Source organism: Eupeodes corollae, chromosome 2 (genome assembly GCF_945859685.1).
Source record: "Eupeodes corollae chromosome 2, idEupCoro1.1, whole genome shotgun sequence".
NCBI lineage: Eukaryota > Metazoa > Arthropoda > Insecta > Diptera > Syrphidae > Eupeodes > Eupeodes corollae.
This window is the reverse complement of record NC_079148.1, coordinates 120,423,313-120,440,270: the sequence shown is the minus strand read 5'-3', so window position 1 is coordinate 120,440,270 and position 16,958 is coordinate 120,423,313. Positions and strand designations below refer to the sequence as shown.

Sequence of the window (16,958 nt, the reverse complement as noted above, 5' to 3'; positions counted from 1 at the left end):
ATACTTTTCTATTAACAGGAATGTCTTATTTTGTGTAAGTTTTTTTTTTTTTATATTTAATTATCTGATTCCTCGTTCCGTCAGTATTTTTAGACGGGTGCACATCTGGTTGGTTAGTGTGAAGTCATTCTGTTTTATTCCTCATCAACGAAGAAAGTTTTGATGATCTCCGATAGTGACGTGTACGTGCCGATGACAAGTCCAAGAATTCCCACAATCACCAAGAAGAAATTACTAACTATCAGCCAGACTCGAGCAATACCCTTCTTTTGATACCAATAGGTGCTGATTTGAATTAACGCTGGGAAGGCAAGGCCTAAAGCTGACAAACACAGCGCTCCAAACAGAGATATGAAGAGTTCCAAATTTGGAATGGCAACAGCTAGAAGAACTGAAAGAACAATTTTCAATTGAATTATTCTCTGAGACTAATTACAGAGTAGTTATTATAAACTTACAAGTGACCAAAACCAAGGCAGTCCTAACGAAGTATTCCCAGAACAATTTCTTTCTTTGGGGACCCAATTTTTTGGCAACATAATCGTTCCATGTGATATCGATGGCAACATAACAAGCCAGACCATGAGTGATGAAGATTGCGAATGCCAGCATTCCCTTCACGCACTGTGCTAAGCTGTATAAAAAAAAAATAAAGTTTTTTTTTATTGATATGCATTTAACGACATAAGTTGCTTGACTTACGTTTCTTTTTCAGGTAAGTTCAGGGTAATAGATCCTTCAACTTCTGAGCCATATCTTAAATAACCAAACAATCCCATTCCAACGTACAAAAAGACAATCAAAACCATGGCATTGTTTAGAACTCCACAACTGCCACCGAAAGATTTGGGTGATTTCATTTCATTTTCAAGCGGAAGGATCTGAAAGTTAATTATACATTTTTTTGGAATTATTATGGGGGATTAAGATGGGGGAACGTGTCAGGGCATATTTTGAACAGATTTCTTTTTAACATTTAGAATAGATACTGTTTTAAAAGCCATAACATTTAAAGCACTTATATAAAGAAGATGTATTTAATAACGTTAAAATAAAAATATACTCGTACTTTAATTTTTAGTAATTTTCTAAATCCGATTTCAGAATTTTTGACAGATACGTTCTCCGACAAGAGATTTTTTTTTCAAAAACGTTCAATGTTTAGGCGTGAATAGATGTATTAAAAAAAAGAAGTGAATTAGAATTCTACTAATTATCAAAACTACTAAAATTTTGGAATAGCTAACAAGTACAATTCTAAGCGATTAAAAATTTAGCTATTATTCATAAGAAAACTAATTAGAATTAACTGGTAAATAAATAAGTGTTCTATAAAATATCATTGTACAAAATGAATTTTATCGATTAAGAATAAATTATTTACAAAAAAGGTACAGATACGGAGTTGGGCAGGGCAATGGATGCAACTATTAGCAACTTATTTATATACATATGTATATTGTTAATTTAAAACTAATTAAACAAATATACTATTACTAAAAGCTTGTGGAAATTACTTTTTTGGTATTGTTATGATTTTGAATGAAGAATTGCATTTATTTAAAGTCTATTTATTCTTTAAATTAGTGTAATTATTTAATAGCTGTAATTTAACCCTAAAGCAACTTTTAGATGTCAAAAAGTTCTTTTAGGGTTGCCAAAAATCAATTTCCAAAATAATAATAGTTTAATAATTCCCCCGTGTTTATTATGAGTCAATTTTTCAATAAAAATGCATTCCGCAGAATCGATAAGACATTATTGTATGATTTGTATCTATGCCTTATTTTCTTATAAAAAATCACATGTGTCCAATTCTTATCAGATTATTTCTACTATTAATTGTATCCTTTATGTTATCGGTCATCAATCGATATTAAACGACATTTTAAAATTGTTTCCTCATAGATTAGCTGTGAGTTAAAAAAAAATCATTTCAAAGATAAAAATCTTGACGTTGATGGTTTTAATAGCCACTTGACTCTGTTCGGATGGATTTGTATGATAAGTGTACTCGTTATATGAGATCGATAGAAATCTTTTGGTACTTTTCCTTTGCTAAATAGATTTAACTAGTTTGATTTATTTTGAAAGCTTATACTCTTTAAGAAGACAATATCTTGTCTAGAATAATGCACTAGTACAAAAAATTGGTGATTTTTCCTTCTATAATATGTATAGTTTACTTTATATTTTTCTTTTAATTAATGATAAGTTCAAATTTAACGAGAATAATCTACTCATTGACATTTTTTTGGTCAAATATTATAAAAAAATATATATTTTTGATTACTCACCACACCAATAGCCTCTAAAGCAAATAAAACTGTTCCGAAAAATAATGGAAATGTTGTATAGTTAGCAAATGCATCTTTGCCTGATGTTGTAACTGGTTCTCGGAAAATGTAATAGCAAATAATTCCAAAAGAAACCATTGTAATTGCATTGGCAATTGTTGAAAATGGTGCTAAATATTTAAGATTTCGAACCTAAAATTAAAAAAAATTAAATTTAGGAATGAAAAACTTGGCAATTTAAAATTAACTTACCCAATTAATTAAAATTAAAGGCAGTAAAACAAATACCATATACATTCGAACATCAATTGGATCAGTCATAAAGGCATCAACAACAGATTTTATGTTTGAAGCAACAAACACAACATACACGCAACATGTTCCTAGCTGATAGATCAATAGAAATACATTGACTGTATGACTGAAAATATCAAAGAACAAATAAATATTAAAATAAAATGCTATAGTATTTGCTAATAATATTTTATAAAAACTTACCCAATATATGGAACCATTTTTTTGAAAATTGGTGGTCCCTCACCAAATCCTGCCTCAGCTACAGAAGGATAATTCATACTTGGTGTTTTTTTCCGCCTACATAATTCATATTCAGCTTTGATCAACAAATGAATACAATATGTGCATATTGCTCCAATAACAAGTGTTCCTATTGTTCCTGTAGCATAACCGGCATTTCTGAAGGCATTTGGCATAGCTAATATTCCGGTACCGAGTGATCCTTTCAACAAATGAAACATTGTTTCAGAATTTCTGTAAGAAAATATAAGTCAAGTTTGTGTTTAAAATTGATATCATATGTTGGAGGTCTTACGTTGTAGGATGCTCCACGGTCCTTTGCTCGTAGGGATTATAGTCATCATCGAGAGAGATTTTACCTTTTTCCGTCAGCTCAAGACTAAATCGTGGCTTATCGCCAGCTTGTATTGCTTTGTCATTGTCATTAACAAAAGCCGCATTATTGTGTCCATTTAGATTTCTACTCATAACGTAAGTTTCGTCGTCTTTGAAAATTATATATTATCTGAAAAATAAATTTAAGATAAATGAAATTGGTATTTTTATTAAAATTTAATAAATGATTTATTCCTTCTGGAAAACTAATTAGGATAGTTTTAAATAATAAACTTAAATGTAGGAAAATAGACAGAAACTAAATGTGACGTCCTCTTTTTCAGACTTTCATATAATTTGCATGCCTTTAAAAAAAACTACACATGGTTGATATTGTTTACTATCTTCAATCTTAATTAAAAATAAGAGTGCCCCAAGGAAGGACTCTTAGTCGTGTACTTTTTCTCTTTAAAAAAATCTATTAAAGGTTCAGTGAAAATTCTATCTGAAATTTCTGTGAAACTAATTGTAACAACATAAGTATACCTTAGCAAACATCTATGGAAAGTCTTTCTCCAAAACACAAGCAAACACAATTCTCATAAGACTTTAGAGACTGCCTTACGTCTGTAAAGTTTGGAAGTCATACATTAGGTAACCGAATTATTTAGAAAAAAAATTTTGTGAAGGGTTTTAATAATTTTGGACTACTTTTAGTGAGGGTTCTGTGTTGATAAATCATCAATGATTGATCGTTTAGAAAAAAAGACCGAGTTTTCTCGAAAAATGTGTGTCAAATTGACCATGCAGGAAAAAATTATGCATTTTTTAAGCTTAAAAAGCTAAAAAACAAAAGGAAGTTACATGCCTTTAAAAAACATACCAATATATTGTTCTTGGATCCCAAAAAACATTCTCTTTTTTTTCAATACTAGCTTCATGCTAAAAATACTTTTACACCGTGCCTTCACTAAATTGACAGAAAACTTCACGCCATTGACTTTTATAAATTATAACATTGACCTCTATTTATTTGAAATTAAAAAAAAAAAATCTTCCCGGTATTATTCCGAGTTCAAGATCATAAATTGAGTAAGTATATATGTACAAAGCTATATATAAAATCTATCGAAAAATATCTTATTGTCATAATCTACACTACTTTAAAATAAATCTTGACATACTCCTACACTATCTACCAGCATATCCAGCATTTTATAAGCTTTATTCAAAATCACAGACGCATTTTAATTAATTTCAATTCGAGGTCAGTTTGGATGTATCTATTTAATGTCTGTTATTAAAATTTACTTAAGTTTACCCCACAAAAAAACAGATCCCCCACCCTTTTTCCCTCCTCGTCCTCATTATACTCCAATCACAGAACACAATGAAGTGAATCCATGCACACTATGAGCAGACAATCATTTCAATTACATCAATTAAATGAAACACTGCTCTGCTGGCATATCCATATCCGACATTTAACAACAAAAAACGACAATGTGACGAATCAAGACCCAACTTAGCAACTTAGCCGTCAACGAAAACAATTCGTCATCATTTTTGTTGTTGAATAGACTTATGATGCATAGGTATACTCGTAAGCTTATAGTTTGTAGCAACATCTCATTAACAACAATTTCCGATTCGAATCTATTATAGTACGTTTTTATTTATAGCTGTGTTTTCTTTTTCAATTTTTTGCGGAGAGTATTTGGGCGTTGAGGAAAAGGGGGCGGGGGAGGAACCAAAGCAAATGAATGCCCCAGAGTATCAGTTACTCTTACATAATACATCCGATATTGACACGATTGATAGATATTATTTTCTCATCAAAGTGAATTTGAATGTTTAGCATGCTAGAATCTAAGTAAGTGTATAAGCTATTGATCATTTATTTTTGTCTTTGGAACTCTTAACACTTGTGAATGTAAAGAATCGTTAAGTAATCGATGAAGTAACCTCTCTTATAGTAATGAAGGAGATACAGAGAACAATTGATTGCGATTGCAATTCACTTTTTCTTAAATGCACGCGAGTGCATAATAATAGTTTTTTTCTTTCAAGCCAAGTCATGCAACTCAAAAGCTATATTGGTATATAAATTAATTTATTAAAAATGAAATAAGAATTCACAAATTTATCAATAAGCTATTACTACAAAATTAGAAGTCGTTGCGTTTAAAATAATGGGTATTAGATTAGGCTCAGTTTGTTAACAGTGCATTAATCCATAGTTAAGGATCCATAATTATTATAAATTTTGATTTTTTTCCATTTTTTCAGTTTGATAGATCAATAATGTCATTTTCACAGTTCGTTTGTCAAAACTTAATTCATAATTAGGAATAAAGGTGGCAGTCATGGAATGTGTTTTGTTTTTAAACGTACGTTCTTACGTTCGGGATACTTATCTTCGTCAGCTTTATCTTAAGGATTAGCAGAAATATGGACTACACATAAACTTTTTTTACAGGTAATAACATCAAAACATGCAGAAAGACCTTTTGATAGTGTTTTTTTTTTACAACGAAATTTTAAGCAAAGGTAGAAACTACAGTTGAACTCGAATATCTCACTAATCAACATTTTATTCTACATTGTAAAGTGATACCAAATAAATACAAACTCTTAAAAATATATGATTTTTTTTATAAATCAAAAACTGTATTAAAAATATTTTAATATTTTGTGCTGTTAATATTAAGAAAGAACAAACTAACTAAACTAACAAAACTAACTTCAAAATATTTGTATTTGTGACTTTTGGTAAAATTTGTACAAAAATCGAATCGAAAACTTTTTTGGAAAAACTAAAAATTCAACTAAGAAAATACTTCTAAAAATTAGTAACAACTATCTAAACAACATATACGCATGTTAGCTTCAAACTAATTTAATTTTTTGTAAAATACTACAGTATGAACTGATGAAAAATATTTTTTGGCTTGAAGGCTTCTAAAACAAAATAAAAATAATTTTATTCTATTTAAATATTGTTTTTAAAATTATAACATTCTTTTTAGAAATTGGCAATTGACGGTATTAAAAAAAAAAACATATTTAAAGATTGGGTTTCGGCGAACCAATCTCTGGAATAAAAAAATAAAGATATTGAAATAAAACTCATTATATATTTTGCATAGATAACATTGAGCTTAATAAAAAACGAAAACCTGGCAAAAAATGATTTTCGAATAAATAATTATCTTGAGAAAAAGGTATAAACTTTTTTATTCTTATACCAAATATTACTGTAAATATTTTGTACGACTCTTAGGAAAATAAGAGTCTCACGTTTCGTAAGGGACTCAAACTGGTTCCATTGAGCTTAGGAGGAAGCCTCAAGATTCATCTGGTATCACAATGGGCCATTTAAATGGCTTAAGTGTGTCCGTTTCCCTCTTGGAAAGCCACTATAACCTAATCTAACCTAGGAAAATAAAAATTTTAAACAACAAAAATGCTAAGAAGTAACATTCTAAAAAAGATTTTTTTTTAAGTACCAATACTAGTGGACCCAAGGTCAATATTATAGACAAAAATAACTAATAACAAACCAAAATAATTTTATCAATTTTTGGCAGTATTTTGTGTGTTTATTCATTTTTTACTATTAAAAATTGTACTTTTGTAAAAAAAACTGCAATTTTTGTGCTTCAAAAATTGAAACTAGTGTCAAAAACGTTAACACAAAATTGTTTTTAAGAAATTATTTGAAACAAACAAATTTATTTGTTGAAATATATTCAATATCAACAAATTTAAAAAAAAGGATTTACTCTTTAGAACAAGTTAATAAACCTAGAACCGATTATAAAAAGCGGGATTCCGATACGCTCCCGTCAACTTAACATCGCTTACAAAATCTTCTCTGCAGTAATATGTGCACATCTAAAGCCCATCGTCATCAATCGGATACGTCCTTATCATTGCGGTCTTAGACAAGGAAAGTCCACAAGATGACCATGGAGAATTTACGCTGCTGTTGGAAACAACTTTACAGAACCTTTCGATGTCAAAAAAAGGTTTTAGAGAAGGTGATTCGCTGTCATGCGATGTTTTTAATATCATACTTGAAAGAATAGTGCAGAGCTCACACGTCAACACTAGAGGCACTATCTTTAAAAAGTCTGTCCCATTACTAGCATATGCTGATGACATTGACATAATCGGAAGAACTCAGCGTGATATGAATGGGGCTTTTGTGAGTATTGAGGCAGAGGCAGCAAAAATGAGTTCAACGGTTAATGAAGGCAAAACAAAGTACATGCTGCCGTCAAGAAAGGACCTACAATACCGAAATCTTGGTCAAAACGTCACCATCGACAGACGTAACTTTGAGGTAATCAAGGATTTCGTCTACCTAGGCTCTGCTGTAAACACAGAAAACAACACCAGCGCTGATATCAAACGAGGAATAACTCTCTGGGCTAAGAAAGAAATTAAGTGTAAAAGTCCTCTTTCGAAGAACCAAAGTGTCGCTATATAAGACCCTTATCATCCCCGTCCTGCTATACGGTGCAGAAGCATGGACTATGACAAAAGCGGATGAATGCACCTTGGGTCGTTTCGAGAGAAAAGTTCTTCGTGTGATCTCCGATCCGTATGCATCGAAGGGGAGTGGAGGAGAAGATGGAACGACGAGCTGTACGGGCTGTACAGTTTATTTTCGAAAAAAAATTAAGAGTAAACACCTCATAAAATTTTTCACAATTAAAGAGTATAACATTTTTGTATACTTTTTATAATTAATAAATTAAAAGTCATAAATATTTGTAAAATATATTTAGTGAAAAATCGCATTTATAGAAAAAAGGTTTTTTAAATTTTTGTCTCGATAAATTTATTTGTGCACAAATTAAACTAAGCCCAACTTTAAAATAATACAATTATCTAAAAAAGAATATAAATTAATGAAATACAATTTTATTACTATCCAAATATTTGACCATTTTTACCATACATTTTAAACTGTACAAAAAAAAAATTGTTTTGTGAAGAATGATAGGATCCGTACAATTCGTATACTCAGAACTTTTTCCAAAAATACCTTTACAATTTTTGAATAAATTGGATAAGACCGAACTAATCGTACTTTTAAAACTGTTACAAAAGTTCAGCGTATTCAAAGATGATTGTTGTTTTTTTGTCACATTCCCTCTTAACCAAATAAAACTATTATTCAAATCATGTATCACACAAAATGTACGTTCAAAGTAACATTTTCTTGTTAATAAATCAATACCAGACCCTATTTTTTCACGTGTGTGACTTTATACAAATCTAAGTACTTTTTTAATCCAAATTTACACTTCATTATAGTCAATTTAATAATTGTTAAATATATTTTTCTGTTTGGTTATGTACCAATAATTTTTTTTATAATTTATTCAACACACGTCAACAATGTATTATTTATTTCTGTTAACTCTAAAAGGTAAGTAATTGTTTTGCGCAAACATTACCTGTTTGACCATTTGAATCATAGAAATTTCATTAAAGTAGATACATTGTACTCGAAGTATCTCTATACCATTATCTAGGATGTTTATGTCGTATAAAATGTTTGTAGAAATAATATCATATTCTCAACTATATTCGTAAGAATTGTGATTTTTTATTTTGTTAATACAACTTCATACGCCCAAGTAGTAGATTTTATATCTTTTTTTTGTTTAAGTATGAAATGTATAGTGTTTCGAATTTCATTGACATTGAATTTTTCACAATACCTAACTATTTAAATAATTGTAAGACAGTGCAAAAGATAGGAGAAAGAGAGAGAGGGGAGATTAGGAAAAGGAATTTGTTTTGTTTACATTTTTCACAGTTTCACACTTGATGCGTTTTTATTTAATTTAGTTTTGTAATTTTTATTAACATTTATACATTATTTTAGTTAAGGTCAAATGCATTGGCATGATATTGTTGTGAATAATGTTTTAAGCGGCTTGAAGTCATTTTTTTGTTTGTATACATTTTTTAAGCTCAAGTATTTCGCAACAGGTATCATATTTTATTTGAACATTAAGTTAAGATGAGTTGGCATTTTTGCATTAAATGGAAAAAAATGCTTTGTAAGAAATATATTTTTTTCTATTAAATACTTGTATTTAAATGGTAATAAGAGTATTAGGTCAAGTTTTGAATAAAATAATTATAAGTTTAAGGTTTAGTATCTGAAAATATATATAGAAATATGACAAAATTGCTAATTAACGCCTGAACACTACGGATAAGGGAAGATTAGTTAAATCAACTTTTTTTCAGTTTCATCTTTACACACATACATACCTAAGGAAGCAAATTTACAAATAAGTTAAGATCTTCAATCAGCTTCAAAGTATTTTTTGATCCAAAAGAAACATGACGATATTAAGGATTATGAAGTATCAATTAAATTGGTACCTGTGTCAATACTCGAACTATAACCTTCCAATTTTCTTTACATATTTAAAAACTGTGTTTCTACTATCAAATCGTATTTAAGTAACTTTCTTAAATAACTCGATTTTTTTTGCCCTGATTACAAACAAGTTGCTCCCAGCTATTGTATTAAAAACTAGCATCAATTAAGCAAAAGGATGAAAAAGATTAATTCATTGTTATTTGTTTTTTAATTTTAAAGCTAAAATATGTTTCAAAAAGAAAGCGCAAACAAAATCGAATTTTTTTAAGTTTGAGTCAGAAGTCTTTATTGAAAATACTTTAAACTTTTATTGTTTTTTTTTAGCGTGTGGTATTTTTAATTTTATTTATATAAAAGCCAAGCAACTTCTTTGACACTGTATAAACCGGAACGAAAAATATATTAATATACTTACATCCAACAGCATCGTGATCGTGATATTTTTTTTGAATGACTGGAATGGGAAGATTTTATAATTTATGAAGTAAATTAAAAATGTAGTATATTTTTAATTTTATGGATTAAAGGGAAGAACATTCATCGATTTATTATTCTTTATTTAATTCCCATTTATTATAATTTTTTAAATACTTGATATGATGCTATATTTATTTCATCAGCAAAATTAAATTTGCACAAATTAAATGAATCTAGTTCATTGACTTAAATCCTAATTTTAAGGCCAACAAAATGAAAGACCTGGTCTCGAAGATCAAACAACTAAAAACAAACGTTGTTAATTTAATTTTAATTAAATTGCATTTTGAAATTTAAGATAGAATGAAAATGCGAAGAGATTTTTGTTTTTTTTTTCGATTAACGCGAGACCTCATTATTAACTTCCCATAGGAAGCTATTGTATTGGGTCCGATTTGTCAAATTGAAAATTTTGACATTTCTCGACGTTTCAAGGTCACTAGACTCGAAATAAAAGATGTTAAGAAAGATGTCTGTGCGTGCGTTCGCGATGTTTTTTTTCGTCGTCCATAGCTCAAGAACCAGAAGAGATATCGACTTCAAATAAATGCTACAAGAGCAGTTTAAAAAAGGTGAACATTTTGGTTAACCTTAAGTATTTTACGAATCAAAAAACTATAGAGACTTTAATTAAATTGTATATCATATATTATATTATAACGTGATGCCAAACAAGTATATTTTTAGAAAAAAATCCAATTAACGTTTTTTTATAAATAGAAATATAAATAAAAAAACTGAACAAAAAAATGTGTCACCTCGAAAGTTTTACGAACACAAAATGATTTTATCTCCAAAACTATTTTGTGCAATGAAAAATAATGTATTTTAACATCTTGTAAAATTTTGAGAAAAATTGAATTGACAGTTTTTTTTTTATACAGAATAAAAACATAAGAAAACATTACTCAATGTTGGTAAAAATTGAATTTCAACTCAAATATCTTTTCAAAAATTTAAGTTTACTGCTTCTAATATATTTTAACTAATGAGAACTAATGTTTTCAACATTTTGAAAATTTTTGATAAAAATCGAATTGAAAGTATTTTTTTAATAACAAAAAAAATTAATAAAAGTTGGTAAAAATTGATTTTCGGTTCAAATATCTTTTCAAAACTTTGAGATATTGCCTTTAAACTACTTTTATCTTTTAAGAAATATTGTTTTTAACATTCAGTAAAATTTCGAGAAAAATTAAATAGACAGTTTTTTTTACAAAAAATAAAAATCTAACAAAAAAACAATACTAAAACTTGGTAAAAATTTATTTTCGACTCAAATAGCCTTTTAAAATTAAAAATATTATCTTCAATCTTTTTATTTCACAGAAAATATTGTTTTCGATATTCAGTAGTTTTTTTTTTATAAATTTTCAAACTAAAATATTTCTTTATATAAAAACATTGTTGGTAGTTTTAAAATGGGAAGTGTGGGTCGCATCCCAGCCTCTTTTTTTCGATTAATGCAAGACCTGCATATTTTATTCTATAATGATGAAAATGATTAAAACCAACCAAACTAAATTGGCTAATACCCTTAATTGATTCCTTAACAACAGAACATTTTTGAATTTATTTTTAAAGATCTTTCTTTAGATAATTTATTTTAATTCTTAACCTAAGCAAAAAAAACTATTTTCTCTTTATATCAAGTATTTTTTTTCTTAAAGAAAAAATTACATCAAAGAGTGCAATGTATTCCCATTCATTGAATTTTGGCAAAGATTTTGAAATATTTGTTCTTTTATTTGAAATGTTATATCACACTTAATCTGCGTGAAAGCTGAAAATAAAAAACGTGAAATAAATTTTACAAATATTTTCCGTGTAACTATTTGATCTATTGACCCGGTGAAAAAGAACTATGAGGTTACCGTTCGTGAAACTCAACACAAGCTGAATCAAAAATTTATACAATTTTATAAAATATGTATATCTTTTAGGAAAAAATAAAATGCATTTTCCACATTGTATAGTAAGTATACGTCACAGTGAACAACCTAATTCTTTGTTTGTTTTTAACATTGCTCTTTGCATTGCTGTAATATTTTTCAAGCTATAAGATTAATCTTTTTCCCATTCTTATTATTAATAATTATCGAAGCTATTTAACTACCAACTTAAAGATAAAATATCAAAACCTACGTAGTTTAAGATTAATTGCATAATTAAAAACAACGTGATTGAATTTTTGTTTTGACTTCATTTGAAGTAATTCATAATAATAAATTATACAATTATCCATAATTGCAAATAAAAAGCAAAAAATTACTTAAGAAAGAACAAATAATAACAAAATTTTATTGATGTGATGATTGATAGCTGAAATTGAAAGCTTCTTTTGATTGATTTTTGGTTACTTTTTCAATAAAAATTTATAATTCTATCAATCATTACGTTAATATTTGTTTATTTATATATGAAAAGATTCAAAAATGTAATGTACAAATTTCTTTTGTTGAACATATTAAAACACTCTATTGCATTTATTTAAATTTCAAATTTAATTTAAGATCCGAAAGACAATTGAAAAGTTCAAAGTGATTAAAAAAATTATACATTTTTTTTCTTAAATGTTTGTATTATTTTCATTTTATTTAATGCTACATTTCCACAAAGTCATTAATTTAATTTAAAAATTTAAAAATTTATATAGTGATTGCTTTTAAGGGTGCATATACACTAAAATTTTGTGGTTCCCAACTATTCATATTCATTTTTTCATAAGGTCAAGTATACAACATTAAAATTAAAAAAAATGATTTTTTACTCTATTCGAAAGATAATCTTTTGACATTGCATTTCAAATATAATTTGTATTATAATCTGGACGTACTCAACTCTTCTAGCTAAAGATGTAACGGGAAAAACGTTATAAATATTATCCTCCAAGAGGTCAATCTTTTTGGCCTTACCGGCGTGGACTAGCTACTTTACATATCAGACTGAAAATAGTCAAGCGGCTTTAGATCACATGATCTTGGAGGCCAATCAAAAGTCTGTAACTTAAAACTAGGATGCGGTTACCAAACGTTTCCTTCAATAAATAATAAATCAATTGGAGCACGAGCTGTGTAGAATGTTACTTCAAGTTTTTGAAACTACAACTCCCCTACCATAAGGTAGGATGTACGATAAAGTCAGAAATTATGGGTCTATAGTGGTCACCATTGACTATTACGTTTTGACCAACTTTGTTTTTAAAGAAGTACGGTCCAAGTATTCCACCAAAACAGAAAGCACATCAAAAAGTCTGTTTTTGTGGATGTTAAGGTTTCTAAACAAACATTTTATTGACGTATTCATTTAATCAAAAGTCAGATTTATCGCTTAGCAAATTTCGTGCGTTACGTATTCAAACATAACCATGATCTTCAAAATAAATCATCGACATCTGACAACTTACAGGTCTATATCACTAAAAATCACACACAATAACTCCTAGAAACTTTAACGGTATCAATGATATACAAACGAATTTTAGGAATAAAACATTTTTAAGTGCGCAGTCGATTTAAAATGCCCTTAAGTGCCAATTAATAAATCCTTTCGAGCAAAATGTAACACAGCCAACCTCAGATATTTCAAACTTGCTGGCTTAAGTTTTTGAAATTAATTAGTTATGACTCTTTGCAGCGACAAGTACATTTGAGTTCGATTCAAATCTGTTTTAATTTATGGTGTGTACATAGCCTTAGATGACACATTTGAAAGAAATCAACCATCAAAAGAAAAGGAAACTTTTCTTCTTTGTTATTTTTAGCAAATTACTTAACAGTTGGCACATATTTTAGGACGATTCATCTTATAAGTTGTCTCTGTTTGTAAATTCACGAGATTAAATCTTCATCAGACGACAACGAAAAAAATTGTGGCGGCATTTATTGTCGTCAGTATACTTGGATACTTGAAATATCAGCGGGCGGTAGCGCAAATGTATTGATGTAGGTTGGTGGTGGAAAATACTAAAGTCAAGTTCAAGAACACGATCCTGATCGGCCACTGCCACTGCCACCAAACTGGGCCAAATGATACTAATTTAGAAGATGAATTTAAGTTCAGAAATAGAAGAAAATCTGCCTTTCGACTACGAACAAGGGGTATTTTTCCAATTTCCGCAATTTTTCATGTCAATGAAAATTGTTAAACGAATAATGACTTTCGAGTGTCGCAACGATGCCAAAAGAAAACACGTGATTTTTAGTTTAATTATTTTGACAGTCAACTCGTTCGTTGTCAGTTAAGTAAACTTAGTATGAGTATAAACTTAGGAAAACTACCTTTGGATTGTTGCCAATATTTTCATAAAATGCATTTATCATATTTGTGTCATCTAAAAAAAAATGTAAGTGAAATTATCTTGAATTAATTATTGTCATTAAATGTCATATTTTTTAACTCAGAATGTCTGTTGGGGTTTTGTAGGAATAGAAAAACTAGACGAAGAAGTATTCTTTAAAGGTCGTTTTGGTGACGGAACCTTTTGGCAAATAATTAAGACGCAATTGGCTGAAAAAGTGAAAGGCATAATCTCAAGACCGGACAGTGCTCTCAATAGTCAACACATCAGGTAGATTTTTCACTTGTTAGTAGTCTTTTTTCTTATTTTTTTTGTATTTCTTTCTTTTACGTACGCACATTCAATGATTGATAAATTACAAGTTCTTACTTACATATAAACGAGTAAGTACTCAATATAAAAGCAGCAGGCTATTGGACTAACTACATTTCAAAGTCAGATAAGATATACAGAGTCTGGTCGTGAGATAATTTAGCTAGAGGCGATTGACTCTGGTCGGTGTTGTTTGGTTGGTCTTTTTTTGCTGCTGCTGCTACAACTACTGTTGTTGCTGCTGCTGGTGCTGCATCAAGGTGTGCAGCGCAGTCTTAATTTGGGTCATAAATGACTGGTTGTGAGTGTTGTCGAGTCGAACCTCGGACACAGCAATCAGTATACAAAAGGTGGGTTTGTGTGGGGTCTTTTTTTATAAGTTGTTTGGACAACCATCGTGATGTGATGTGCGATGTCCAACTATCGATGATAAGTTAAAGGACGTTTAGCTTTGAGATGGAATTATGGTTATTAATTTTTATGTTTCTAATTTAACATCATGCGAGCAATAGGTAATGTTGGAGCAACAGTGTTGTGGTGATTTGATGATAGCTTTGGGTGTTGAAACTTGTGGATGCAACATTTTTGTTATTCAAATTATAGTTAATATATTTTTGCGTGTTTTAAGTTTTAAGCTTTAAAGTACGTAAAGTAGTGGTAAAGAAGGTAATTAGTGAGCTCTTGGATGTTAGACATAATATAAAGAAGTGATTTCCTTAATAAAAGAAGCTACGACTTATTATTTATATATTTTCAAAAAAAAGGTTTAGGAAATATTTTCGTACGGATTTTTGGAGATTCCTTGAAAGCATAGAAGACCGTAATTTTTGTTAAAACATTTATTTCATCCATTAGTAAAAACTTATTTCTCTAATAAAAAAATATTACTGAGAGAAATTATACGGTTTTCTTCCATACAAAATTTACATTTCCGATGCATTTCTTTCCAAAGTTACGAAAAAGCCTTCGTTAAACTTAAAACAAAATTAAACATGATTATCATAAAATAAAGCAAATATTGAAACGTGTTACCTATTTCTTATCAAATGTGCGTGAACTGAATTGATGTTAATGACTTCCCATTTTGAATTATTATTATGCCTAAATCATTCTAATTTCAACTTAATTATGTGTGAAACAAGCCAACCTTATCAAATTAACTTCCATCTGGAGGTCTTTAGCCAGTTCAAACTGCTTTTATGTTAACCAAAGAACCAACAAAAAAAACATAAAACCAACAACAATTAAACTTGACTATCAATGAACCTATGATATTTAATGAATTATAATATTCTTCAATTCTGGTGATAAAAAGTTTTTTTTTTGATGAGTTATTTAAAAATAGAAAAATTGAATTGTTTGATTGCTTGATCATTTGAATTTTATTGGCTTTGATGTCTGGTATATTTTGTTTTGTTCTTTAAAAATTGATCATTTACCTAATGAAATTTATATTCATATTTGTTTGTATTGATTCTTTTGAAAATTATGCATTGCCTGGAGAATGATAGTTTCAAAAATAAAGTTTGACTGAATGTATACAATAAGACTCGAGAAAACGTTAGTGACAATGTTTTGTATATTTGTGTTTGTTGTAACTAAGGTGGGTAAAAACAGATACCTCTTAATATTACAAGTCGAAAGTACAATTAGTTAATTTTTACAGTTAAGACCTTTTAGTACCCTTATATTTTCAAAAAATCGATGTTTTTCAATCTAAAACTTTAAGTACTACGATTTAGAATTTAAGTATTAAAAGTAATGCACAATTTTTACAACTCACATCTAAACGAGTTTATCTTAATATATGATTTTATTAAAGAAGTTGTCCATTTTGACAAAAATCTTACGGACTTCCAAAGCAGTCATTACCAATAAGAAATCATTGGCTCATTATAACTTAATTTTGTTTTTAGCATCAAACAAACTTTTTGGAGCAAAGCCAAATGGTTCACCTAGTCCTATAACTATTATCGTCATTTGTCTGTATGTTTCATATTGTAAACATTTTTAACTTCCCATAGGACGTTTTTGATATTTCTCGACGTTTCAAGGTCCCTAGAGTCGAAATAAATTTTTTTAGAAAGATGTCTGTGCGTGCGTGTATACGTACGTTTGTATGTCCATACGTCCATACGTTCGTTTCGTTTTTTTCGTTTTCCATAGCTCAAGAACCAGAAGAGATATCGACTTTAAATAAATTTTGTTACACAGATAATAATGCAGAAAGATGCAGAAAGAGATCTCAAAAAAATGAGGGGATGGTTTTTTTTACCATAGTAGTTAAAAAAGGTTAACATTTTGG

General features: G+C 28.9%; 1 protein-coding gene and 1 long non-coding RNA gene across 2 annotated transcripts in view; one reads left to right on the top strand and one right to left on the bottom strand.

The window, feature by feature from the left end:
* Nucleotides 1-126: 126 nt before the first annotated feature.
* The window catches only part of LOC129944574 (proton-coupled amino acid transporter-like protein CG1139), a 28,874-nt gene continuing 12,042 nt past the window's right edge, over nt 127-16,958 (bottom strand). Inside the window, exons 2-8 of the mRNA XM_056054104.1 lie at nt 3,130-3,339; nt 2,796-3,068; nt 2,550-2,718; nt 2,298-2,489; nt 703-881; nt 459-634; nt 127-391 (exon numbers count right to left, since the gene is read on the bottom strand). Of these exons, the coding sequence (XP_055910079.1) occupies nt 135-391; nt 459-634; nt 703-881; nt 2,298-2,489; nt 2,550-2,718; nt 2,796-3,068; nt 3,130-3,302 (1,419 nt within the window). The 5' untranslated portion in view covers nt 3,303-3,339 and the 3' untranslated portion in view covers nt 127-134. The remainder of the gene's footprint in view (nt 392-458; nt 635-702; nt 882-2,297; nt 2,490-2,549; nt 2,719-2,795; nt 3,069-3,129; nt 3,340-16,958) is intronic.
* Nucleotides 5,067-5,675, top strand: LOC129944576 (uncharacterized). The gene is made up of 2 exons (XR_008781461.1): nt 5,067-5,345; nt 5,499-5,675. It is a non-coding gene; the product is annotated as an uncharacterized LOC129944576 (long non-coding RNA).